We start from the raw sequence: 27,482 nt of genomic DNA, 5'->3' as shown, positions 1-27,482 counted from the left end.
ACAGCTCATGTATCTGGCGTAAGGTTTGGTTACCTATACGTTTGAACGGCTGCTAAAAAAACTGAAAATTCAACATTTTAATATGTATGGAAGTGATCTATACGGACCAGTCAGCCGCTACAGACCAGACATTTTCTCTTTCTCCGTTAATGCGTTCAAATCAGATCGGATGAATTGGCGTCTGGAAAACGGAACAAAATATAGGGGCCGTTGTTGAACGGTGAAAGAAGTAGAGCACTTCGCATAAAATGGCCAACACCTGTTGTTTCAAGGAAAGAAAATCGTTACTTACAATCACACTACTAAGAGACCGAAAATAGGCGACGAGCTACATTGAAAGTGTGTCTCGACGTTCAGTGTGAAAATAAACTGCTGGTCCAGAAGTAAGCGATGTTTAACGCCCTTTACAACACAGCGCCACAAGCGTCATAACACGGTGGTTTGCGATTCGGCTGTGGCGCAAGAGACGGAGCGCCAGGCTAGCTGAAGTAATATTTTTCCCAGTAACTAACTGTTAATTTCTCGACCTAATACATATTAGCTGCAGACAGCAAGCGTGGTAGAAAAGTATCAGTATAAGAAAGTATCATAAAAGTATCTTAAAGAGCAATATATTAAATTGTTTTCTTTCGGCACGATATATGTAATATAGCTTTTAACCAATCCCCCCCTGCCAGGAAAAAACAGAAATATGTAAAAAAGAAGCGTTTTTTAATGCGCGTGCCGTAGCTCATTCATCCGCTAAGTTCCAATAAAAGTTCTACTCTCTTCCTTCTTTTGAGTAATTCTATGCCAAACGCATCCAAAGATTTCATGCAATAGAGTTCTCTGATTTCTTTCCATAAGCTAGTACCCTTTATTGAGGCCTCAGAATTTCTTTTCTAAAGGATTTTGGCAAAAACCTTTCCTATAATCTGAGTGTACTAGGAATCATTACGGCAGAGGCAAAATTAGGCCCGATAAAAGATTGGAAAAACATACAATATTGATGTTTTACATGTTTCATTATCTACTCTACACAATTATTTTTGCCACTAATATTGAGTGTGTATATTGTCAACCATTGGGTTAGTCATTGTAAATCAGCACTATATATGTTCCTTGCCAATTGTACTTCTTTTGTGACTGAGTGAGATTATTTTCATGCTGCTGTATTTTTTTTTCTTTTTTTTACTAACCTGTGTAGCTTTGCAGATTCACCTTTTTTGTTTGTTATTTTTGTTTCGTTCTTCATGCTTGTGCTTTATTGTATTGAAAGCATTGCCATTCCGCACGGCTGCTGCTGCTGCTGCCAACGAACGGGTTTTAAGACCTGTCAAGCTGTTTCCGCAGATTTTTCCTCGAACATGTCCGTTTACAACTGTACTTTGCAAACGGAAAATAAAGCACTTACTTACTTACATTTTACCTTCGTGTACTAAACCATTTTTTTATATATGCATTCGCTCAAGAATGGCCCTAGGCATCAAGAAGTAATATTTCCTAGGGGTCTCGGTGGTCCTTGAGTTTTGTTATTATTTCATACGTGATCCCCCCCTCCCAGAGTATGCCCTCAATGGACTGTTAAGGCAAGCTCTAACCACACTAAATGTTGTCTAGCGCAATGTGATTGGATATACTATATTCGCTGCTCTATCTCTGCTCGCGAGCTCAGCACAGTACGTATTTGACACTGAGCTGATAGCTGAAGCCAAAACGTAAGGGACTAATTCTGGCTAACCAAGACGTCACGGAAAATATTGTCACAAACAAATAAAGGTTCAGCACATCAACGTAAGTGTTCGTACGGGTGTTGGAAATGAGACTCGCTAAAGGATTAAACGTATGACCGTAGAAGTTAAAGTTTCTTTAAGGGAAGAAGGGACAAAAATATGAAATGTTTTTGCGCACCTTTCTGATGCACAGTTTCGATTTTTTTTTGTGCAGTATATTGTGCGTAAAATTTCATGACACCTCAGTTATAGATGCTAGAATTGTTGAGTTAATCTTCTGTAACAACTTGAAGCTGAGAACTCGCTGTTGTCACCTAATTTAAAAGAAAATGAAGACTGACTTATTCTGGTAGTCACTCCGCCTGACAGTGTATGACCTAGCAATTTACAGACAGTATATGCTCCCTTAGGTAAATAGAGAACAGGATTTGCCACCACAAGAACGCATTGGGAGTATAGAGTTATATGTCGCTTTTGAATTACGTTTGCAGAGGGCAGACCTTGCGCTGGGGCCAATGGGAGTGACATACGATCGCTCCAGGGCAACTACATTCACTACGACGGTCTTCACGGAATACATGACCATCCTGTCGGGTTTCCCCGACCTCATTGAAGTCAGCGCTTTCGGAACACTCATGGCCTTCGAATGGACGGTGAGCGTTCGGCTTGCCTCTTATGCTCTGAGCGCGTGACTTGTAGCATCATTACTGAGAACCCCTAAAGTGGCTTCAAAACGCAGAAAAGAAGTAGTGTAGTGTGAATGAATGATGACTGTGTGCTCTGAAGAAGCCAGCATGACTGCGTTCATAAGACATCTTTGAGTCGCGATAGAATAGCCTCTCGCAGTAGATATGCCGAACGGTTTACGGATATGGCAGAAGTAGGGTGTTTGATTTAGGCTTGTACGTCTAGATATTTATCGTTCGTATGAAAGAAAATGACCTAATGGAGAGCAAAGCTTTGCCCAAGCATTGCAAATCAAGCCTAGAATTGAAATCTCATTTAAGCGTCTTATTCCCTAAGTGTTATTATAGAGATTTCGAAACTCATGCTAAGCGCACTTTTTGTTTTGTTGTTATTCTGAAAGTTGCTGTCTGCTTTGTGCTTTTTCGAAATGTCACTTTACGCTTTGTCAGTTCCTTTTTCCTTTATTGTTATTTCTCAGTGCTTACAGATTGTTAGATGTACTGATTTATTTTACTGGGTCACCGCTGTAATCAAACCCCCGTATAATAATTTCATACAGGTAATATAATTATACCGAAGATAAAATGCGCACAACAGTTTCACTGTGTTCATGTTTTTGATAAAAACTACTTCTTGCAATAGCACGTCATGGTGTGCCTTATGCGTTCAAGACATTATGTGCCCCGAGAACACCAGCTATGCCGTGCAAATTTTATATCTACAACATGAATCGCACGTGAACTGATTCGTGGCCGGGCCCCATCCAGTTATTCGTTGAACTTTAAGCATAGAAATGGAGAGGGCCAAAATTGTTCATACCTTTCTTGCACTTTAGGTGTCACAAAAAGTGTTCATTTCAGAATAAGAGCGTCGCAAGTGAATAACGTGCGCAAAAAGTCACCAGAAGTCACATCTGTCCTAGCGCATTTTCTTTCGAGCGAAAAGTTTGTGTCACGGATTTAATACGGCGTCATGAAACTACAGTGCGTAGGCCGTAGCTGTTCCGTGCCACTAACTTCTTATTCTGACTGTCAAATGGCTAGCCACGATGCTTCTGCTTCACTTTTCAGCCTTGCTATTTCTGTCTATCCAACACAAGAGGACAGCAAGGAGCTGAATATTTCCAAATCGACTTTGGTGCTTGGGGGCAAAACTAGAAGGATCTCTGTGGCAATTAAATGATGAGACTCCGTCGCGATGCAGGGATATGATCTGCGATTATACGTTCGGCATAATCACCGGCTTAGTATTTAAACACTTTGTCACTATGTACACAGTACGGCATCCACATGACATTGCGTTCTGGCACTGGAGGGTTAGAAATTTTAGCGGCGTAGATGAAGTGAATTCGGTGTCATCGTCCGACTATGCGTAATGCTATTAAGTGGTTTCTACAGTGTTCGAAGTTAAGATATGTTCGTCCATGAGCTTCTTGTGCAACAGTGCATATATATTTGCTGTTATAATAGTTGTGACTCACAACTTATTCGTGTATTCCTCCAATATGGCAGACACCTCTGCCCTTCTGTGCTCTATTTCCTATCGTCTTGACACCTTATCAGTTAGTTCCATGTGCATACCAGAAAGAACAGTCTTGTCTCTATTTAGCCTGTGGTTTTTCAAACCTGGAGCCCATTCAAGCATATATCGGCAAACATTCAAGCTTTATCCCGGCCATACGTCAAGGAAATTGTCTTGATGAAGACCGATGCTGGGTTGCCAGTGTACGGGATGTAGCAGCAATGTAGGGAGGACTAACCATGGACAGGCTGCAAATCGTATATTTCGAAATCCATGGTACTCTTACGATGTGAGATTCATAATAAGTTTAATGAGTTAAAATTTTTTACGTTGCCTGTTTTAAAATAAATATTGCAAAAAGGCAGGTATAGTATCTTCCGTGCACCAGAAAGATAACGAACCTTCAGCGTAATTACCTTCGACCTGTTTTAAAATAAATATTGCAAAAAGGCAGGCATAGTATCTTCCGTGCACCAGAAAGATAACAATCCTTCAGCGTAATTACCTTCGATGTGAATACCGATCATGTTAACTAAAGCCTAGGTTCCTACGAAAAAACAAAAACGAAATAAATCCCTCAATGCGTATATTTCGGCAGAGCGTGAAGTGAATAACACTCAGCACGCCTTAACCAGCCATCTGAAGATTTTTTTTATAATTTCTAAAGCTCCCAGGCACATAAATGTAGAGTTTTCGTGCAATCCTGATGTTCTCAAGACTCTGTTTTCAAAGAGTAAGAACATCCCCAATCTATCTAACCTGAACAGTATGGTATGTGGTACGTTTGAAATCAAGTCGCTCGGAACAGAAGAAACTAAGTATAAAAACCTACTGTACTTTTCTGTTATCTTAGGATGTAGGATGGCGCCATGTCTGATGTAAGACGCCCATGCGAAGAAAGAAAATACCCTCTGATGTGAGAGTGTTAGGAATTTCATGGAGGCGAACATTGTCCTTCGTAATCGATTTGAAGCCTGTGTAGGTAAGGTGCGTATACGTTATTATAAAGAGACCGCAAGAGTAAGAATGGAGGATCTACATTAAATAAGTATACTAATTGAGGTTAGTCGACCATTATAATACTTAAGGACGTCTTAGCAAAATGGAGGATAGTAAAAGTAGTTAAAACATAATTGGTTTGAAGTATACTGATAGCGACTAAAGCGAAAGATGAGTCATGGTATTATTACTGAGCATGACTCTGCAGAAGATATATGACCAAGCAATAGTGACTCATGAAAAGTATTTCCTTAATATTATCATAAGAGACTACAAAACCTCAGAAGTGATAACTGCGGCAGTATTCTAATACAAGAAATTCACAGAAGCGGTCTTTGTAAGTATTCGAGGAAAATTTAAAATGACTACGTAGAGATTTTTATTTACAAATATTTTAAGTGATTCTGGAGACTACTCGTACGCTATTACTGTGAAACTTCCCTTCGAACTAGTTCCGGGTGACTTCAACTGGGTTTCAGGATTTGAGCACTCACTAGACGCCTTGAAATGATGCTGGCGGTACGGGGCGTAGTGTCATGTCGTGACACCTTGTTTTATTCATTTTTTGTTCTTGGAACCTGGCTGCACCGAGTTGAGGGAAGAGAGGAGGAGCCTCATTTTTGATAGCGGATATATTCAGTGTTAGAGAAGCTAGTTCAGAATTCTTGCGTTACGGAAATGGGCGACAGATTCCCTATTGTTCGTGCGCGTGTTCTAGTTCAATGAATAGTTTTTTTACCGTCTATTTAAGATAGAAAGGTGGCAGTAACTGAGCGAAGTTTTCTTGCCAAGTATAAGGCACCAAAGTATAAATAGCTAGGAATCCCTCATTCATACAGTTCAGTTCAGCTCAGTTCAGTCGTTCAGTCGTGTCCGACTCTCCGTCACTCTATTGACCATGTCACGCCACGCTTTCCGGTCTCTCACTATTTTCCTAACATCACATAACTTCATCTGCAGTGCCTCGAGGATGCCATCTAACCACCGCGTTCGCTGCCTACCCCTTCTCCGGCGACCCTCAAGCTTTCCCAACATCAAATCTTACGCCAGCGACTCCTCTCTTCTCATCAGATGACCGAAGTAGCTGAGCTTTAACTTTAGAATTTGAGCCTCCAATCAGCAGTCAGGGTTTATGGTCGACAATATTGACTGATTTGATCTTCTGGCAGTCCAAGGAACTCTCAAGAGTCTTCGCCAGCACCACAATTCAAAGGCGTCAATTCGTTGGCGGTCAGCCTTTTTCACAGTCCAACTCTCGCATCCATACATCACAACTGGGAAGACCATAACACGAGTTATACGGATCTTGGTTGGCAGACTAATGTCTCTGCTCTTTACTAGGCGGTCAAGGCTAACCATTGCTCTCTTTCCCAGAAGCAGGCGTCTCCTAATTTCATGGCTGCAGTCTCCTTCCGAGGTAATCTTGGAGCCCAAGAAGAGAAAATCTGTCACAGCTTCCACTTCTTGTCCCTTGATGCTGCAGGACTTGATAGGGCAAGACGTCATGATCTTTGTCTTTTTGATGTTCAGTTTAAGCCCAAACTTCTCACTCTCTTCTTGTACGCGCATCAGAAGTCTCGAGTTCCGCTTCACTTTCTGCCATTAAAGTGGTATCATCCGCATATCTAAGGTTGTTGATACGTTTTCGAGCAATCTTCACTCCAGCTGAAGACTCGTCCAGACCGGCCTTCCTCATGATGCACTCTGCATATAGGTTAAATAGCCAGGGTTAAATTCAAACAGTAGATGACAACAATTTTTAAGGAAGATTCATACAGCTGGAACTACTAATCGCTTGCAGCATTAGATGAAAATAATGTTATGGCGCCTCGATGTCAGCGCCGCCGTTCAGGATGGCGCCGTCCTTTGAACGGCCCCACGCCGCGTCTTTCGCACAGCGACGCCATGTTGAATCACGACGAGCGCTAGGTGCGGTCGCAGTTGAGTGCTGTAAGCAGCTAAGTTCGAGGCTGTGAATGATTCGCTGGTGGTTGTACTTGTTGGAGAGTGTTAGACCGAGCGACTTACGAGCTTGTCAGGTTCACAGAGCGAGCATTACGAGCGTTTTTTGTGTGCTGATATGCGCTAGGCCAACCCTTAAACGACTAGGTTGTTTTCATTTCCCCTGACGCTCAACGGAAAGATATAAGTGGTATCGACCGAAAGCAACTAAGAACTTATAGACCGCCGACGTAATTTTCAAGACAGTTTTGACTCATATTTTGTTTTAACCACCGTTTTTCTACACGTCTAGTATCCTATCTGATGTAGAGTCGAGCGAAGATGCTTTTTGGTGGCGATGTCTCGCTGATCTCAAGACAAGGCTCCTAGCTTATTTCTTAAGATTAATATGTATTGCAATGCTGTAAACGCAAGCGATGTAGCCAATGTTAAGTTTGCGGGTACATGTTGCAACCCGATAATTGGACGTTCAATCCCGAGAGTGCTTCGTATTATGTTGCGGAGCAAAATGCCTACGCATGATGTGTCATATGTGAACACGCCATCAACACGCATTTTGTCACTCAAAGTATTTTCTAAGTTTTGTGGATCGGTACCTGTCGTTGTCTGCGCATTGCTTATAAACATGCGATGATCGGTAATGTTCAGCAACATTTTTATGAAAACGTTTTCATCCTTTTGTGGAATATTCTTCAAAGTATTTCTTTTTATCAGTCTAAATTTGCTTCAGTAATCACATTTGCTATTTTATATTTGCTTAGCACAACTGTGATGAGGACCAATTCGAGAGAAATCACCAGAATGGACGTCGCCTGTCAAAGTTCAGAGCTTTGACCGTGCTCTTTTATTCAGATGTAGCCGGAGTGTATTATTTTCTCAATTTCCAGTGATTCTAAACAATATCACTTTTATATTATTCATTCAGCTCAACAGAAGCCGAGTAATGTGTCTGCGAGACGGCCTGCCAAATGTCACCTGCTGGAGAGGAACATAGCAGCTCCTCCTCAATTGTAGCTGCAGAGGCTTGCTAAGCGAGTCTGAGGATTCTGACGATAATTATGGCAGCTAGACAGTGCTGACGTCAGCTTGGTGCACCTGCTTTGTTTTAATGGTTATACCACACTCTGCACATTACCTTTACCATTTCTTGCACGCTTTTTGGTGGTTGACTTTTTTATTTTTGCTGCGAGTGCTACTTCCCAATGCGCAAAACAAAAGTTTTGCTCTATATTTGTCACATAATTTGTGGGTTTCTTCCTTTTCACGTGCTCTTTTCATATCTTTTCGACAAGGGTTAAAAACGACTGCACATACACAATAAATGTCCTTCTGGCTCGTTATATTTATATTGCAGTTTGCATTTTTTTCCATGTTCGACTACGCTAAGCATTACAAAAATAATTTGCAATTGTACGTCAACAAAAAAAATTCCTGCGGAGACGACGCGTTCAAAAGTGTACAGGGGTGGCGCTGGAAACGGAAAACAAAATTATTGAAAAATAAAATTTCAGTGGTGTTTCCAACATCGTCCAGTGTACTTCACGCGTCGTTTTGGTTGTTTTTTTACATACCATGCATCAACTGGATCAACAAGCTACGCTTTTTCAAATTCACATCGTATTCGGTTTTGCTGCCTTTACTGTCTGCTAAGTATGAGGTTGATAAGCTTCGTTACATACATGTATGTAGCAGCAATAAAGTTCAACATTTAGTTGTCTAGCATTTATTTTCACAACAGCTTGACTGTTGAGCACCCAATCCTGTCGGCAGAAAATGTAATTCAGGCACAGCCAAAATAATGAATTTTTGGAACTAAACCTCTTATGGTTGCTTTTTTTTGCAATGAATAATTTTTTTAAAGTCGGTTACTTTTATTTCGAATTTAAACTTTACAGAAAACAACATGCATAGTTTATGACTACCTCAAATTAGCATTTTGTGTAGGTTCACATGTATAGTTTAATAATCAGTAGAGATCACCTTGAATAAAATATAACAGAGGAATCGCAGTCGAGCAACCGGTGCCACGGCCGCTGGATGGAAGCGCACTGGGTGCGGCCTGCTGTGCCGCGCCGCCGTCAATGGGAAAGCGCGTCCTTGGGGAGTTTACAGTTGTGCCCGCTATTTCTGCTGAGGGCGCCACTGTTCAGGGACACGTCGCTGCCGGGGTCGCCGGCTCTGAGCGCGCGGTTTGCTCCTTTTCTGGGCGCGTTCGCCTCGCATCTGCGTGGTTAGCGCAAATTGTTTTGTGTGCGCGTGTGCAAGCACGTTAACGTTGAGATGGGATGCGTTTGTTTTTCGAAAGCCGTTCTATCGTTCTAGGCTCATGGAGCAAAAATCTGTGCGTAAAAGCTGTGCTTGTAATCTGTGCGTCGCATCTGTGCACTGGTGTGCAGTCGCAAAAAGCGGATATGCAAGGGGGAAAATTAAGAATGAAAATGATTGGTGGTGATAAGTAATCAATAAAAGTTATAAATAGACATTGATAGAGGTAATGACTAATGCTAATGACTAATAAGGGTTAATAATGACTAAAATGATTTTTAATGACAAGTATATCTAACTGCGACAAGTAATGACCGCAGTTGATTAAAATGAGTAAAAGTGCGTATGTGTGATAATGACTATAATAGCTAGACATGACTCATCCTTACTGTTAATGACTACGAAATGACCAATATGTGAAACGACGACATGTAATGACCACTGCTGATTCTAATGAGTGACCTGCTTAGTTATGAGTGATAAGGGCTTCAATGACTACGCAGGCAGACTCATCATGACTGGGAAACGACCAGTATATCAAACGACTTGAAATGACAAACTGTGGCAAACGATGAGAGGCAAATGATAGCCGTCCTCCGCTTTTGTGACATCTAAGAGATACTCTAATTTTATCTGCTGAGCTCGCTTCAGGCAAAGACAGCAGCGAGGAGTGGAAATGCACTCGCTTCCTGTGAAATGAAAGTGGCGCTGAGGTTAAAAAGTCCAGATGCTGAAACATAATACCTTATCAGCTGCCATTAACTTTGCTACAAGGGACAGCAGATTGGACTTGGTGATTAATTATAGGCTAACCGTGCAAACAACGTGACGGGAACACAGGAGAAGACGGCACAACCGCGCTAGGTGTGTCGGCCTCTTTTCCTGTGCTCCCGTCACGTTGTTTAACCTATTTAGTTAGCAGGGAGCTGGCCAGTGAACTAGGATTTTTAACGATGTGTTGTGAAGCAGATGAACCCGATGAGGTAGCACCAAGAAGCTTTTCTCGCAGGCTATGTTGCGAGGACATATCAGAAAAAGCTACGAAGGGTATTTTTTATTTAAGCATGCAATTTGTTCTAAATTTTGCCGCGCTAGTCTGAGTGGCCTTGCAAGTAAAAGAGCATGTGCATACAACATTTGTTTATACTTTTGAGACTGTTTGAGCCGACGCGATAAAATGAAAAGCCACGTTCCACAGAAAATCCGGTGCCCGCTATGTCGCTGGAAAGTCGGAAAAAAACCTCTCTGGTAAGAGGCACTTTAGTTGGTGACATGGCCATACACCTTTGGTGCAATGAGAACACATGACATGTTCAATGTGGCAGGAGCTGCCAAACCAGAGAAAGCCAATAAGGTGTAAGGGCGAAATGGGAATTATTGAAATCGGGACCCTTAGATCCCATGTCAGGCACACTATACTCCTATAGGGCACATTCGTACGGCTTCGGAAAAGAGAGGCTTTATATAGCTATGTGTAGGGTACTATTTCATATAATGCGGTGTCTTAAGGCTGCATTCTAATGATATGCGACAGAGGCAGCAATTACGTGATACGGTGAATAAGCAGGTAGCAAAGTGCGGGCACTCTAACGAGGCTCCTCAAGGAGACTTAAGAACCCCAAGTTTTGTTTATCACTAACAGGTTGTTGCTTAATTTATGCGATATTTATAATGGTTTTGAGGCGACATGTCAGTCGTGCAAGAGCCTGTTGCAGGAAATATGAGTCAACTGGACCAGTTACAGGTTAATAAAAACCAAGGACAATGGAGGCTTGATGTACCCCGCAAAGGAAGTAATCAAGCTTTGTCAGCTAACGAACACCTTCATTGACAGGATGATGAAGTCTCAAGAGTTCCGGCGAAGTAGCAAGCTGTGTAAACTTTTTATTTCATCATTGTTTTCTCACTGTACACAGTACCTGCAGCTAATCTATAAAAACAATGATCGTGCCCATGCTAAGGCGCTATGCAAGATATCATTAAGTGGCTGCCCCCACTGATAGCGAGCTGGGCTGGAAATGTCAACTTAACAGTGGAGCGACGTTTATGGATATGGCATAAACCTTTCTCAAGAAAGGTTTTTCGTCTGCGATTGGATATTTTCTTGCTTTTTTTGTGTGGCCAATAAATAAGCGTACTCGGCTGCTCGCTGGATCTCGGCTGTAGTCTCGCTCTGAAGCGTGAACATTTTTGTGATCGCAGTGAAGAGTTTCACAAGAAGAACACTCGATGCGCGTTCCTCCATTGAACATTACGAACCAGCAAAATTGTATGGGTTTGCGAGCAGCCAATAAACCTAGTAATAAAAACTTTCGGTGCATATACGTAGCACGTTGAGGCAGACCGGCTCTATCAAGTGCGCTTACTTTGTCCGGTCATGCAAAATGCGGGAAGCCACGACAGATAGCGTTCTGGCGTACAAAGTTTAAGGTCTCCAACTCAGTCGAAGATCCCAGGTTATCATCTAGATTTAACCTAATAGACATCTTCATATTTCCACTGTAACATTTGTCAGAATGATATAGAAAGGTTGGTTACATGTCGCATTTTCACAGAGGTGGCTCATAGTAGGACATTTTTTCATTGGATAGCGCTGGCAGCTTAGAACAGGTTGACATCAATTTGTGTATAAAAGCTGTATGCAGGAATGAGTAAATGGTATGAAAATGACACACGGAATTTGCGACATAGTTAATAAGCGGTTATCATTACGCTACCATGGCAGCTGAAAAGCTTCGAATTGTTCACTGCCGGGTCACATTTTCATGTGACAAACAACTTGATTCGAATGCAACATCACGGTAATGCGAGCTCTCCAATCGAGTGGCCTTGAACGAACCACGGTCACTAGAAGTTTTTGGGGTACACTCCTGTATACATCCTTGCCGAGCAAGCGCTAAGTGCTGACATGGTCACACTAGACATGACAGTATATACTAATTCGTGTTGCCAAATTGTATGAAGCGGAGCTCTTATATCCTTAAAATAAAAGGCTTCTACCACGCCGACGCCTCCCTCAAAGCGAAGCCATGCGCAGCTCTCTGCGCGCGGCTGTCCCCGAATGGTGGCGCCGAGGCGGTAGCGTCTGGAAGTGGGCGCCTCCCGCCGGTTTCGGGCGATGTAGCAGGCCGCATCTAGTGCGCTTCCATCGGGCGGCCATGCCGGTGCACATGTCCATGGTGGAAGCGAACTCTGCATGCGAGCAAATTCCCGGACGTCCGGCGAATGGGCGCCCATGAGGAAAACGAAACGAGTGAAAACCTTGCTTAATCATGTATGCTATCAACAACTAGAGGAGTCGCTTTCGCGGGCGCCGAGAAAAAACAAAAAGGCTCTGTGGCAACGTTCGTATACTGAAGTTCACGCATCGTTAGTATATAACAGCGTCTGCCTGTAAACATTTAATTGCTCTTTGTAAGCAATATACGGCCGCACAACTCGCATTTTCATTCCGATAGATTATAGAGCAGACCGACATCAGTTTCTGCGAGTACAACAAAGAGAAACAGCCCGCGCAACGAAAGCGAATTGAACTACAGGACGCCAGCGGCTGACGCGCGGTCGTCAACAAAACAAAGGATTAAAAACAAAAACAAAAGGCCATTTGAAAAACAATAATACAACTTCCTTCATGCCCATAGGGCAGAAGAAAATGCCGGCGAAGGGATCTGTTTAATATGAAAATATTTTTCAATTACACAGCCGCACAAGCTCGGCCACTTGAGGCCGTAAAAGTATATCGTGCAATTAGGTGCGCGAGAATTGGATGGTAAAAAGGCTATTAAGAGTGAAATTACTTGCAATGCTATATTGCTGAAAAAGACAATTTAAGTCAGAGCACTTTCAACCACCGAAATCAAGAGCGGCACTGGTAAGCATGCTAGCGCACCGGATCTTATGTTCTTCAATATGGCGGCGTCGGCGAGGTTGTCTCCGTCCTAGACGGCGGCGCTGCAGCGAGGCACTAAAGTATTGCCGGTAGATTGCGTTTCGTGTATAGTATGATGCCATGATACCAGCGGTCTAGTGACTGAATCGAAGGGAAGGTTAGTAAAAACCTACTGGAAGATTGGTGGCTGAAAAACAAAAAAATAGCATCAGTTCGTAGTAATAAAAATATACTATAAAAAGTGACAAAATACTAGATAGATTGATAGCCACAATAAAAAATGGAAGGAAATTATTCGACCTCGGTGGCAATAGCCACCACTCGATTTCGAAAGCGGACGCTGTTATATTCCACCCAGTCATCGTGTTGCCGCAACAGAGAACAGTCAAATAAACTTAGCCAAAATTGTCTGCATCGCGCTCTTCCGTTCTACATAAGGGGAGCAGAAAAGAAAGGTTTATGTCTTCGTATGACTTTTAAAAGAATCACCGCTAAATGTTTTCGCACAGGTGTGGATTGGACTCCTGTTTTTCCTCGTCGTCTGTGTGATGACCAACGCGCTGGTCGACACCGTTCTCGATTCTGCCAATTGGTCGAGACCTGCTAATTGGTCGACGGTGCGATGCATCATCGAAAGCAACTGGTGGCTTTACGTCTCTGCTATGTTCATGGAGTGTAAGTTCGACTTTGACCCAAATAGTAATAACTACGAGCTGGCAGGCAGTAAGGAATAGCGGAAACTCTTGGTTGCTTGTAAGATCAGTATACATTTTTTTAATCTTACTGAAGTGGAGTGGTGCTAAAATATACTGAGGTGAACCATTCAAATCTTTTTTTTTTAAGCAGCCGCCAGCATACACCCTCATGAGTGTAGCGCATGCAACGATTTTGTAATCTTTCTTCATACTCGCTGTCACGAGACTCGGCAGGATTTTTTTTTTTTTGTCGCGCAAGATGCGCCGTGATGTATCTAGAAGGATTTTAGGCACTTGCGGCCGTTTCCTCAATCTTCCAAGTTTCCCTGCTCATCTTTCGCCTCTATATCTAGATGCATCTTCACAGATTTGAAGTTCAGCGCTGACGAGTGCAACGGGCATTATTAAATCAACAACCGTAGAGCACCATTTATGATATGCTGCCGCTGAATTGCTTAGTTTATTTACGGGCGCGAAAATGTCCAATTAAGATTTCATTCAGCTCAATGCCAGTCTCTTTGTTTGGTGGTATCGGCTTCGTCACAGTTGTCTCGTGACCCTCCAGCGAATAGCAGGATGAATTAAGTAAAGAAAAAGAGCTGCGGCCACAAAGGAATGAAAAACGAACACAAATCTACAATAATATAGTAGACAATACTAAGAGGAAAAAAGCCTTTCGATGACATGACCCAGGAAGGGAAGAAAAGGTAAGGTACAATGAATTTCTTCCTTCAAACCTTGGATCAAGAGACGTGGAATGAAGTAGCGAAATGTTACGCGATTCTTTCTGTACAGCAGTGACCCCAAATGATGTTTTCTGTATTCTGCTAACGAGGCACTTCTGCTTCGGCGACCATTTCCGTTTCTGACTCCTTAATCGTGAACTGTTAAAATTGTGTTGCTAAAACGCGGCCACTTCATATAATGGCGTCGACATCGGCGGAACCGTCCACGAGTACTGCTGCCGAGCGCCGAGAAAGCTGTTAGGGAGAACGCGATCGCCTTTCTTTATGGCAACACAACATGAGCAGCTGCATTCATTCAAAGAATCAAGGCGTAGCCGGATTGGACCATTAATGTTTTCTCTTGTTAATTTCCTCGAGTTTTCTTTCTCCTAACTCACTTCTTGGTCGAGTACGTAGTCCAAGGTTCATTTTTAGCCTCTTCCTCGTTGGCCGCGTGAGTGTTAGAAGACAAGCTTTGGAAACAAACCCGGAAAAGGACGTTCCTTTTTGCGCAGCTTCGACACGCACGCCCCGCAGCTTAGCTGGTCGAATGGTCCTCGCCGTCTGGTGGCTGACGGTGGTGGTACTGATGAACGCTTTCACCGGACACATGAAAGCCACCATGATGCTTATACCGCAGCCCGAGCGAATCGACAGCGTGAGGGACGTGTCGTGCCATCCAGATCTCAGGCCCTTCGTTTGGAAAGGAGGCGCATACGAGGATCTTTTGAAGGTAAGAACATCGCTGAACATGGTCAGAAACTAAAAGATTAAAAAACGTTCCGAATTTGTGTTCTCGGTTGCAAGAAATTCGCACTGTGATGTAGGCTCAGAGGGTTTCATTTTATTAGCGGGGCATACTGAAATTAACTGTTTGGAATGTTATATTTGATTGATATGATCACACTTAACGTCCACATTACGTGAGTGATTCCAATTGCCCTTTAAACACTGCCAATCACGTCATTATGGCGCAAATTGCAGAGAGACATAAGGCTAGGTCATTCCTAATCAAGCTATTTAAAACCCTAGACTCTTTTAATCACCCGCCGCGATGGTTCAATGGCCAGGGCGTTGTACTACTGTGTGCAGGGATGTGGGATCAAATCTGTACCGCAGCGGCCACTTTTGGATGGGAGCAAAAAGCCAGAGGCTCGTGCGCTTTGCGATGTCAACGCACGTTAATGAACCTCACGTCTTCTGAATTCTCCACTGCGGCACTTCTGATAGCCTGAGTCGCTCTGAAAAGTTTAACCCCAAATTCACACCACGCCTATCTTTTACTCCGCTATACTACCGTGAAAAACATGAGCACTTGAACAGTATGTGTGCGGGAATAACCGTCAGGGCTAAGCTCACTTTTCCCACATAATCAAAAATATTGTTTCGCCAATAACACGAAAAGGCAATCGAATATACGCACTTTGCCGCAGTGGTGGGCGTCGCAAATTTTACCTTTGTGGTTTTAAGATTTGAACTGAAATAGCATCAAGAGGAACAGAAAGGAATATCCTTAGGCTGCACGCAATTTTCAAAGTTGTCGGGAAGGTATACGGAGGTGATTTTGCCCCCTTTTGAAAAGTATCGCACGAATGGACTGCGAGAAGCGGACCGAGATGAAGCAGAGCGGAAATCGAGTGAGGAATCGAGCACATGTTTCGATCACGCTTATGGAGCCAACGTCGTCTGCTTTTGTTTTGTGCTTCGTATGTAGCGACCGTCACAAAGAAAGCATTTGAGCGCATTTTTCTTCACGTTCTTTTTATGGCAGGTCGCTTTTTTGGTTTTGACTGAGTCGAACGAGTAAATATCTAAGCACGATGCTCGGCCTAGATTGCATTAGCGGGTAGTGTTTCGAAGGCGTTTCTTTTAACTCAGTATGCCGATATTCAGGGTCCTCTATAATACCTGCTTCTAAGCAAAGGTCGCCGCTGGAGAAGTACTTTGGTTTGGGCTAGCTTGTTCATAGCTGATGTTGATTCTCAGGACGACCTGTGACCTGCAGCGTCTGTTATCTAAACACTGCATGTGGATGACTATGTTATAAGCCTTCGCAATACGGCTTGGGTGCTTTATAAATATGCAAGGGTTTGCGCGAATAAACCTCAGTTGAAAGTTGGCGTCTGGTCTGCTGTTTTTGGGTTCCTCCTTTGTCCTTGTTCCTTTCGCGCCGTCCTCGCAGCTGGGTTCATCGCAGCTGGGTTCTCTCTCGCGCTGCGTTATTTATCGAATATAACAGCACACAAAATCAGCCGCACTATATGCAGCCGATTCAATAAAAGCCGTACCTGTTTACATCTGTTTATAAACACCTGTCTATAACGTCGCTGTAATCAGAACGGCCTAAACAACGCCGACGGCATCAGGAGGAATTGTTGGTGCGCTCTCGCCCTGCAGTAAAAGACATTTCGACGATTTGTCAGCATCGAAGGCATGCTCAAATTATGGGAAACAGTGCCTTATGTGCACAATATCAACACCTAAATTTTATATTTCGGCCCGTTTTGATCTCTTCTTCACATCCTACGATGACCTCCGGCTGATGCGCACACTTTCTATTTTATAAGGTTTATCAGTGGCCTTTCCCTTATTATTTTACATTTCTTCTGCTAACGCTAAAATGATATGTGCGTATCAGGCAATTGAGTTCTGTATTTGTGTATTTGAGTACATATATTTATATATGAAATGTATGATTGTAATGTGATGCTGGTTTTGCCGAAATGAGGGATTATAGACCTGCCAAATGGTCCGAGGAGCGCTTTTCCCCCAAATTTCCCACCTGTATCTGATAGCAAATAAAATTTTTATTTCAATTTGTATCCAGGTGCAGTAGCGCCGAGTTGTCGCGCTCGAACGATACTTCTAGAAAAGTGGCTGCCTGTATATAGGGGGACTAAAAACATTAAACCGCAGTTAACAGGCCAGCTTTCTAGAAACTCCAAGAAAGGAGAGAAAGAAAACGTGAAATCGATCACTATGCGAAATACCCTTCGTTACGGCTATCTTCCGCATACTAATTCTGCAAGACCCTATTTGCGGGTGTAATAGGTCATGTATGAAATAATATGGGAGTAAGCAAGAGCCCAAATGGGGCATAAAGGACCCATTAAGAAGCATTCAGGACTAGTACGAGGACGCTCAGGATATGCATATAGGTCCTGTTTCTCCTTTGCAGACTCCTTTAACTCCTGTATATCACATGTGGGATATATATTAAGAGTTATCGGAGTTGTGAATAGGTCCTGTGTACCATGATACAGGAGTTGGATGGGCTCCTTAATCAGGATTTGTTTATGCAAGGTTGAAAAGGCAGAGTTTGGTATGCGCATGCGGTGTCCCAGCTAAATTTAATCAAGAATTAAAAACAAGAAAGCCTTTTCAAATTTTAATGAAATGAACAGGAAAGTTTATTTGGCATTTCGATATCTGCATGCGCTCCTGTGAGCGCATGCTGTAATTACAATCAACAATTGCTGCAGGTCTTCCGACCTTATGGCGCACGTTCATATCTGTAACTGATGACGAGTCTGCAATACGGAAGTGCAGGGAATAAATTCGCCTTTCCACATGAACATAAGTATGATTGAGCATGACTCAAAACACACGTCGCCGCCCACCGAACTAATCATTGATAGCTGCATATCAACAGCGGTGTTTATTTAAGGGTTTGCATATGCAAAAGGAGTGATGGGAAGTGAAATACTGCCGCCGCTGCTCCGCTGGCAGCATGTGAAGTTAAAAGGTGATACTATATGACAAGCGGCTCCGTACGAGATATCTCTGTAGTAGAAAGAAAAATGCGCTCTAACACGGCGAAACAAATAGGCAGTACGTAACATATTCGCATATTCGTAGGTGTATATACGTGCAAAAAACTGATACGTTTGAGTAATAGATGATATTGAATGATAGATAATAGGAAAGAAAAAGGTTCAGCGCGTTTACAGGGCAATCGTCGAAGAGCGACCGGACTTGAGAAAAAGATGCAAAGTGCGAAACAGCAAAGTAGCAATAGAAAACGACGAATATAAGCACTGAAGGGGGTGCAACTTTGCTATAGAAATTGTTCTACTCACCTAATTGTAAATGGCCACCTATCAAGCCCCGTACAAATCAACTCTGTGAAACAAGGCTGTCCGACGTCTCCGCTGCTTTTTGCTCTTCACTTGGAGCCACTTTGTCAGAGTGGTTTACATAACAGTAGTATCCATAGCTTCCCTCTCCTTGGAAATGAGGTTAAAGTGCTTGCATATGCGGATGATCTTGTGTTTTTTTGCAGAGACAAACCAAGCATAGAAAACGTTATATCCAGCATAGAACAATTTGGCATTGTTTCTGGTGCTCAGATGAATCACTCTAAGAGTTCCGGCCTTTGATTTGGTTCGTGGGGCTCCACACCACGCAGGAGGTGAATGGTCAAGTGTGCCCCCTAATTATCTAGGCGTTCCACTGAATGAATTTAAGTCAAGTGCAAATTACTGGAAAGAGCGCGTTCCAGTCGTCCAGCGTTATGCTAATACAGTTGTCCCCTATCGGCTTTCCGTATTCGAAATAACGGCTTGAGGGGCTAGTTGTTGCTGCATCGTATGCGTATGTTGTGTATCTTCTCTTGTGTTTGTGTTTGTTGCGCCACATTTCTCAATACGTTTCAGTATTCGGTCGGGCTCAGGTCTGCAACATGTTTGTGGCGAGAAAACGTTATTATGTGCTTCAGGTCCTTCACTGTGCTAGGCATTACACCCAGCGTTTTCAGCGAATATTTGCGACGTTTATTTGGTCATCGAATTTGGAACCGATTCGACGTCATAACCTATTCGGACCTCTTTGTACAGGGGGCTCGGCTTAGTGTATCTGTATGTAAGGCAGTCAGTTGCCCGTTTCTTCTTTTTTCGTGATTGTTCACATCCGATTATTAGAGCATTCTTACAAGTTAATTTCATGAATCTCCTTCCCGACTTAGTGGTTTCTTCAGATTTTACTGACCGCCCACAGTTACTAGGATTTATGCAGGAAGTTTATGCTTCGATAAGGTTTTTGACAGTACGATTCTCGAATGAGTACTTATATTCTGTTTCGTTCAAGATATTATACAAGGATTTGGTAGCAATGCTTTTTCCGCCACCATTGTATCGTTCTTTATACTTTGGTTTTAAGGGTCATGATGTGTTAAAGATGGTGCGCAAAATGCAGATTTTTCCTTGCACGAAAACATTTTTCTTTAATTTACACGCCGAAACTCTACCTGTTAACACATGGCTCCATAGAAAAAATGTTTTTGTATCTTCTGTAAACTGCCGTTTGTGTGATGTGCCTGAAACAATTGAGCACTGTTTCATTAATTGCAAAGACGCAATTTTTATTTGGGAGGTGCTGCAAAGAACTCTAAAGAAAGATTTTGTCCTAAACTCGTACAGTGTGTGGTATCTTGCTGTTACACAATCTGATTACGAACCACATGACATATTTTTCCTTATTGGACTTCATAGCTTGTGGAAGACACGCATGTCGGATCATAACGCTGCACCTGTTGTTCCACCTAGACTCTATTTTAGCAGAATGACGCTGCAACTGAAGGACACTTATGATGAAAATGACTTTCAACCTGATTGATTTCCACTGGTGACACGGTGCTTATCTTTGCCTGCCTTTTAGTTGTGTTTTCTTTTGTGCATCTCAGAAATGGCTGAGTGCATTGTAAATAGTACGTGTACATAATCCTTTCTGTACATAACCACTATAATAAATACCATGTCAGAAAAAAAAAAAGGAAACGTCACCGTGGTATAGTGGTTAGCGTGCTGGGCTGGTATGCGGCGTCATCCGTGAGATCATGGTTCGAATCATGGCGCGGGAAGTTTCGTTTTTCAAATTTTATTTACGTACATTTTTTTATTCACCTGAACGTCTTTTTAGCTTGCATCCGCATTTTCCCCATAACGAGGGGCGCTGACCACATTTTTCAACGCACATAACCTGCGACTCCTGCGACTCCTACTACTCCTACCACTCCCACAACTCCCATGTCAAATAATCAGACATGAATAGGTCCTATATATATATATATATATATATATATATATATATATAGGGTTTTTTTCAATAGGGCAGTGTTACAGTGCGAATGCGCCAGCTGCGTTCGCTCTGATAATACATTCTTGTGTATGATCTGGAAAGCTTGAGCAGTATGGCATAACGCGATAGCCAGTTAGCCAAGGTCAGAGGAGAGCCGTGCGTACCTCACTGCCGTCGAATGATACCTGGAGTGCGTTTACAAGATAGAGATTGTTCATATTTGCACAGTTGCTGTCTCTGCGGTGCTTGTAGCCGCTGAAATTGTGTTGTACGTACCGACATAAATAAAGGACAGAATCTTGACTATGCACTCCACTTGGCATGTGCAGATGTTGTTCTCTCGGGTATCAGATGAACAGCTTGTACGTCAAAAACATGTTGCCTTAAAACTGGTTTTGATATCACTCTCCCCCTACTGAAGCACACAAAGCACTATGCTGAAGCCAGCTAAACACGTATCGTAGAACTATTTGACAAATTCAGGCTTCCAATATAGGTCGAGGAAAAAAGTTTGCAGTGACTTAGCTCTGGTTAAGCCTGGTAACTTGCGTTAGCAATGGCGGCATGGCTACGCTTGGGTGTTTGCTTATGGCGTAGCTTCTGTGGTTCGATATTTTGGCTATAGAGTAACACATGACACACAATGATTACGACTGTTCTTCCGGCGATTGTTCAGCGCGCTGTCTTCGTTTGGTGGCGTTGCGGCGTTCCTGAGCAATCATATTTTCAGTAGTAGCCGACGAGGTGGAAGCACTCGGAGAGCTAGAACGTAGTCGCCGAGCTTCATCTTGTGCACGACACTTAGCAGGACGTTCTTCACGTTCTTCCACTGTCTCTGGTGCACGTTGTCGCTTCCTAGCCTGAGCTTGTTGCCGACGCCTCTCGTTAGCAGCCTGCATAGCAAAGCAATCACGGCGAGGCCGAAGCAACCGGACGAGGCCGGAGCGAACTGAACGAGAAGGATACTGCGAAGGCAAAAAGAGCGCGAGGTGAGGTGTGCTTGGCTTCACCTGTTCCGACAGTGTCAGCTGGTGTAGTGGGCAGTGCCCGTGGTTGAACCAGAGAGTAGCAAGTTGGGAACTTGCTCCTTTCATGTGCGATCAGTTATGGTTCAAAGACCATCAATGGAGCACGCATGCTTCGCACTGGCCAGTATTGAAATGCCCAGAACATTGTTTAGATCGAACGTACTACTGAACATGGCCGAACCTAACCATTAATCTCTTGTGAAGGGTCTGTGGAGCTCGGAGGAAAAACTCTAGGGACTATAAAGTAAAAGAAACAGCACCCATAGAAGTTTTTCTGTGCCTATAACTCACACCCACAAGAAAGGATGCCCTAAACAGCCATAGCAATACAGTTTCCCTATGCCTAGTATGTGAAAGAATGTCGATGTAAGATAACCTTCTCGCAAAAATTTTTTAAATGCGGCATTTGGAAGCAGAGTTATTTGCAATCAAATTTTCAATATCTGCGCCTTCGCGGCTTTTCTCCTCTTTTCAGCATTTTAGCGCGCGCAAAGGCTGGCCCTCCTCCAAGGCCTCGCCCACCGACACGTCACAATTGAAGCATCTGCGCTTTTACTTTTTTTGCTTAGCGCCGCACGCCGCAACTTCCGTTTTCTCGCGCTTGATTGACGTTGATCCACACCCATGTTTCGCAATTAAAGCATTTAATTAACCTACGTTTAAAAATACTTGGCTCAGTCAAAATATTCAGATCACCCCCATAAAAGTAAGGTTAAAACATCTGTAAATATCAAATCACTATACAGATATGGAAAGTTTCACATGGTATAAATTATTGGGCACAGTCAAACCATCTCCCATTTTTTTTTCTTTTGTTTCCTCTTTATGTCTACAATGTTTCACCAAGCGGCCAGATAAACTTCAGATAGCCTCGGTTGCTGTCTATATCAGGCCAGACATTTACGCAACTACAGTCTTTGAAATTGCAGTTTTTTCAGCACCGCAAGGTCATCCTTGCTGTTACCTAAGTGATGGAGTGTGCCATGTGGTGCACGGGGTATCCAGGGGCTGCTACAACAAAAGAGCAATAAAGTGCCCTTCTACGTACTTATATAGTAGTAATTTAGGCCAAAGAATCGCCTTAGTACCTCAGCCTGAAATCTTCTTAAAAGAGTTTAATTAGGTCCTTGTTGTGACAATTTGTTTATTTTCAATGTTAGCCGCCCGCTACCGATGTATACTGGCAGTCAACGGTACCATTAATTTTTTTAGACTAAAGTTAAATGAACGGATCACATATAGTGATTAATCACAAAAGGGTGGCCAAAGCTGCCGTAACGGGGAACTTGTTAGTGGATTAAACAGACTACTTTAGAACGTAAGCAGACCTAGAACTACCAGAAAGACGATACGATTGTCAGCGTATATCCGAGGAGTTCATTTTTCCCAGACGAAGTCACCTTCGAGACCTTTTAACTAAAGAAATCGTAACTGGGTAAAGAAATTTCATGTGTTAAGACGAAAAGCCTATAATGGCTCGTACGGTCGGTGTTCACTCGTTCGTTCGGTCCCATTATAGCAGTCAGTCAGATGATGTCTTCACCCGAAACCGAAACTAACGTCATCAGAAAAATAAATATCTGGTCTCTACTTTGAATTTAAACTCCACCCCTCGTATGCCCAGCCGAGTCCGTTAACCAACTATGCCAACCCCAAGATTTTTTTCTTTATTGCATGGAAGTACCTCAACCCAGATTTAACAAGGTATCATCCCGCAACCTGTCTATACACAGTCACACCAGCATCAAACTCTCACTAGGCCCACACATCAAACTACCAGGAGACATAAACATTACTTTAATAAACTTAACTAGACAGGAAGTCGATCCTGCACAGCATATACCCCAGCACCATAGCACACTGGTCTCTACTTTTATAAGCGTGGTGGCTCTGCGCGGCGATCTGTCATGCTTCCCGAGATCTTGAAACGCGCATAATAATTCTCCTTAGCTACCCGGAGTATAATAGTTAAAAACAAACAAATTAAATAATCTTGTCTTTACTGGAAATCGAGCCTTCGTCTCTTGGATCCCCAGCCGAGCGCTTTAACCAACTGCCCCACGCCCGTGATCGCCAAATACACATCGTAATTCTCCTTGTCTACAGTGAAGATAATAGTAGCGATAACACTGATGCTGCAATTGGTGATAATTACAAAAGATGGCATCACCAATGATAAGGACGGTATAATAAGTTATATTGATAATGAGAGCAAACTTGTTGCTCCGTGTGCAGCAGCAACGCTCAACCTTTCGCCTTTCTGCAGTGTAGTTTCAATAGTGCTCTCGGAAGTTTAAAAATAACACCCCTAATAACTCATAAAATGTTGTCCAGAGAACTTGCGACAAATGCCTGCAAGTGCTCATGATTTTCTATAAAATTACACGCGCCGGTGACTAAAAGTTTACGGGGCAAGGTGAGCGACCCTAATGTAATGAGTTCAATCGCGGCCAATATTTCCTGCATTTGTCTGGTGATGGAATGTCAAATATGATCATCAAATAATAGAATCTCACAACACTGATTTCCTCCAAGCACACACCGTTCGTGTCTGACTAAAGAAAATAAGCTTTAATATCAGCTGCTCCAAAAGGCGCCGTGAAAAAATGTTTTCTAACGTTTTCAGCCCAAAACAGTGTACTCTTCGTTTGAGACTTTTGGGGAAACATGAACCTTGCTTGAATGAAACGTGGAAAAATGGGCTGAAACGTGGAGGCTAACCAAGAGGGTTCTACTTAAGTTGAGGGAAACTCAGAGGGCTATAGAACGAAGTATGGTAGGGGTAACATTAAGAGATAGGAAAAGTGTAGATTGGGTCAGAGAAAAACTCAAGTTGCTGACATTCTAGTGGAAATTAAAAAGAAGAAATGTGCATGGGCAAGACATGTAGTGCGAAGAGAGGATAAATGATGGTCGCTTAGGGTAACAAACTGGATTACAAGGGAAGGAAAGCGTAGTAGGGGGCGGCAGAAAATTAGGTGGGCGGATGAGGTTAAGAAGTTCGCAGTGCTCAAGTGGATGCAGCTAGCACAGAGCCAGATTAATCGGAGAAATATGGGAGAGGCATTCGCCCTGCAGGTGGCTGATGATGATGATAATGATGATGAGGTACCTTGCTTTACCGTCTGTGCTATTCAGCGCTTCTCGTGATGAACAAGAAACCGTTCGCTCCGAAGACCTTATGATAGTTAAAATAGTATTGGAAACCCTTGTCGGATGCTGCTTTTGAGGGAAATTTTGAATCTTCGTAAAACTTAGAGAATACAGTGCACTGACCTTGTTCATTGTTCTCCTTGCTGTCTTGCTATTGCATGTAGCCTACTGAAAGTGGTTCAATGCATTTTCAGAACGCATACGGTGTCGAAGTGTACCGTATCGTATGGGCTATGACTGTGGCGCGGGACGGCCTCCGCGACATGAACAAGCTGTACGAAGAGGAGAACCTGCGCCAGGTGCTCGAAGGGACAGCGGTGATCATGAGCGACCACACCTCGCAGCAGTATCACATGTCACGTACCTGCCGCCGGCGGCTGGCTGCAGGTAGCTACTACTTCGGTGAGGAGAGTTCCTACCCTACCAAGCTGGCCATGGCCATGAGAAAAGGAGTCGACCTTGGCCTCCTGCGTCTCATAGACAAAAGGTTTGATCGGTCAGACTGCGGCGGAAATGCGGTCGCGCTTGTAGTTTAGAATTGCAATGACGTAACGTGGCAGAGTTTTAAGAGCCGAAAACGTTCCCTCTCAACCGGAAAACAGCATCCATGCTATTAGCGCAGTTTTTAGCACCAACATTCAGCACATCAGAGCAGGGCTGAGGCTGGAATTGTGCTATATGATTCCCTTGCCTCATTTCATCTCAGTGCCGCGTCTGAGGTGTTAGGTTCATATACGATCGCCATTAATAGCAAAACCATCAAGGAATGCAGAGAGCACATTCCCCACAGATATAAAAAAGTTTTTAGCCAACCGCATACAAAGAGAAACCGAATACAGACAACTTTACACATAAGGAGGCAAATTCAAATGCGGGGATAAAGACAACTATCGGCACATCCATCTTCCTAGCATGATGGAGTACAGAAGCGGGTTTAAAAAGCACTCTCTATGGCTTTGTGTTAAGGCGAGTTCACTCTCGAAAGTGTAGGAAGTCGTGTGAATTTTTTAACTCCATACATTGCAATAGGAGAGACTCAAACTCTCTCAACCAAGTTGTCAACGACCTCTTCCGATCTGTCCCTCTCTGAGAAATATTTTTCGATACTACCCTATAGCGATACCAGGGTAAGAAAAGGAATACACGATTACTATAAATTATCTGGCTATACCCGAAAACAAACCCAGTTTAGGAACATGCTGAGTGCAGCGAAAGAAAATTTGTGAAAAATGTTACAGGCTCGAACGTCCGCTGCTATTTGTGTCGCAGGGTGAGCTGGCTTGGAGAGAGTGGTATAATCCAGGCATGGATCGAAGCGGAGTTGGGCGACTGGCAGTCGTGCCTGTCGGGACGTCACGAGGATACCTACAACGCACTCTCCCTGTTCGAGGTCCAGTCTGTATTCTTGCTGTTCCTCACCACTGCCGCCTTGTCTCTGCTCGTATTCTGCGTAGAAATGGCAATCGCAGGTGCGCAGCAATAGCACGTTTGGAATAGAACAATTTCACTATGCACTAAATGATATGCATTGGAGTCAAGCGCGAACTTCCGTGAATGAAATTCCGGTGAGGTGATCAATGATGATTTTGGGATAAAACGCTGCAGCCGAATTTTCGGAAACCGAAACGCTTATGTTCACTAACACAGTAAAATGAAAATGAGCAGAGACAGGAAGGTGCCTCGGCCTTGTCCTCTGGGCTTGCCTTCGTTCGTAACGTAATAAAAAATCTTGAAAATGACCAACAAAGTACGAGCAACAGACCTTACCGCAAAGTGGTAGATTCTTGCGGTTGCAGTATTTGTTTATAGCTGTCTGAAGAATATAAATCATGAGTTCTCTAGCCGGCTCTCCAAAGGTTTTATCCGTACATTTCTTAAGAAATGTACGGATACATTGCCCAAGAAATGCGGCACAATTTTTTTTCCCCCTAAATTGCCTCCACCTTGAGCATGCCATTTTTGAGCATCGGGACGGTGTCCACTATGAGCTTCCCCTGTAGTCAGCAGCGACTGTTTGTAGGCATCGAATATAGGTCCCTAGGTACTTATCTGGCGTCTTGTTTCTCGGACCTTCACCTGGGAGATGCCGAACACAAGCCAGCTACCAGCTAAGGCACGCGCACAGGAATACGTGGCTCACATATGAACAGTATGCCTTTTCAGGCTCTACTAGGCGGTGCAGGCTGCTGCAATATTCGAGACCTTTATTACCAAAAGCAGAGCCCCGATTTTCGATTTTGTGCTATATAACAGGCATTCGCGGCAGTTAGCAGTCATTGCAGAGAACCATCAAACTTCGCACTTGTACTTAAGCTGTAAAAAATAGTTTGTAGCGTAAAACATCACTACAGGGGCCACAGCCAAATTTCGCGTGAGACTAGGCCGCCCGTTATGCGCACGCGCGAGAGCGGAGAAATTTGAAGCAATATACCGGAAGTCTTATGCCCAATCCCCATTGAGTCGATAACAGTAAACCTTGCCTTCCACCGGGGAATCGAACCTTCATACCTTGAATCCCCAGCCCAGCTTTTTGCCCCTGCGGCACGCCCAGATCATGAAACGCTCTTCAAAATTCCTTTTGTCTACCGTGAGGATGATAGAGGGATTCCGCGAGTAACAGATACTACGCCATTCCTTTAGTACAAACGCATGATAGACCACCGGCGAATTTTGATGCGTTCAATGATATGCTGGTTGTATTCGACAATAGGCGCGCGATGTACCGTCACGACAAGCCGCATTCCTGGAGCGGCCGAGAGAGGCCCAGAAGA

At 43.4% G+C, this 27,482-nt stretch overlaps 1 protein-coding gene across 1 annotated transcript; it reads left to right on the top strand.

The window, feature by feature from the left end:
* Positions 1-2,212: 2,212 nt before the first annotated feature.
* Positions 2,213-26,194, top strand: LOC146193781 (ionotropic receptor 93a-like). The gene is made up of 5 exons (XM_084600603.1): positions 2,213-2,365; positions 13,545-13,710; positions 14,971-15,188; positions 24,906-25,198; positions 25,981-26,194. The coding sequence occupies exons 1-5, from the start codon at positions 2,228-2,230 to the stop codon at positions 26,192-26,194; spliced, it is 1,029 nt and encodes a 342-aa protein (XP_084456729.1). The 5' UTR covers positions 2,213-2,227.
* The last annotated feature ends 1,288 nt before the right edge of the window (positions 26,195-27,482 follow it).

Source organism: Amblyomma maculatum, chromosome 4 (assembly GCF_055883805.1).
Source record: "Amblyomma maculatum isolate TAMU_Amacu chromosome 4, ASM5588380v1, whole genome shotgun sequence".
NCBI classification, from domain to species: Eukaryota; Metazoa; Arthropoda; class Arachnida; order Ixodida; family Ixodidae; genus Amblyomma; species Amblyomma maculatum.
Note: the sequence above shows the minus strand (reverse complement) of the source record. Positions and strands in the feature narration are given on the sequence as shown.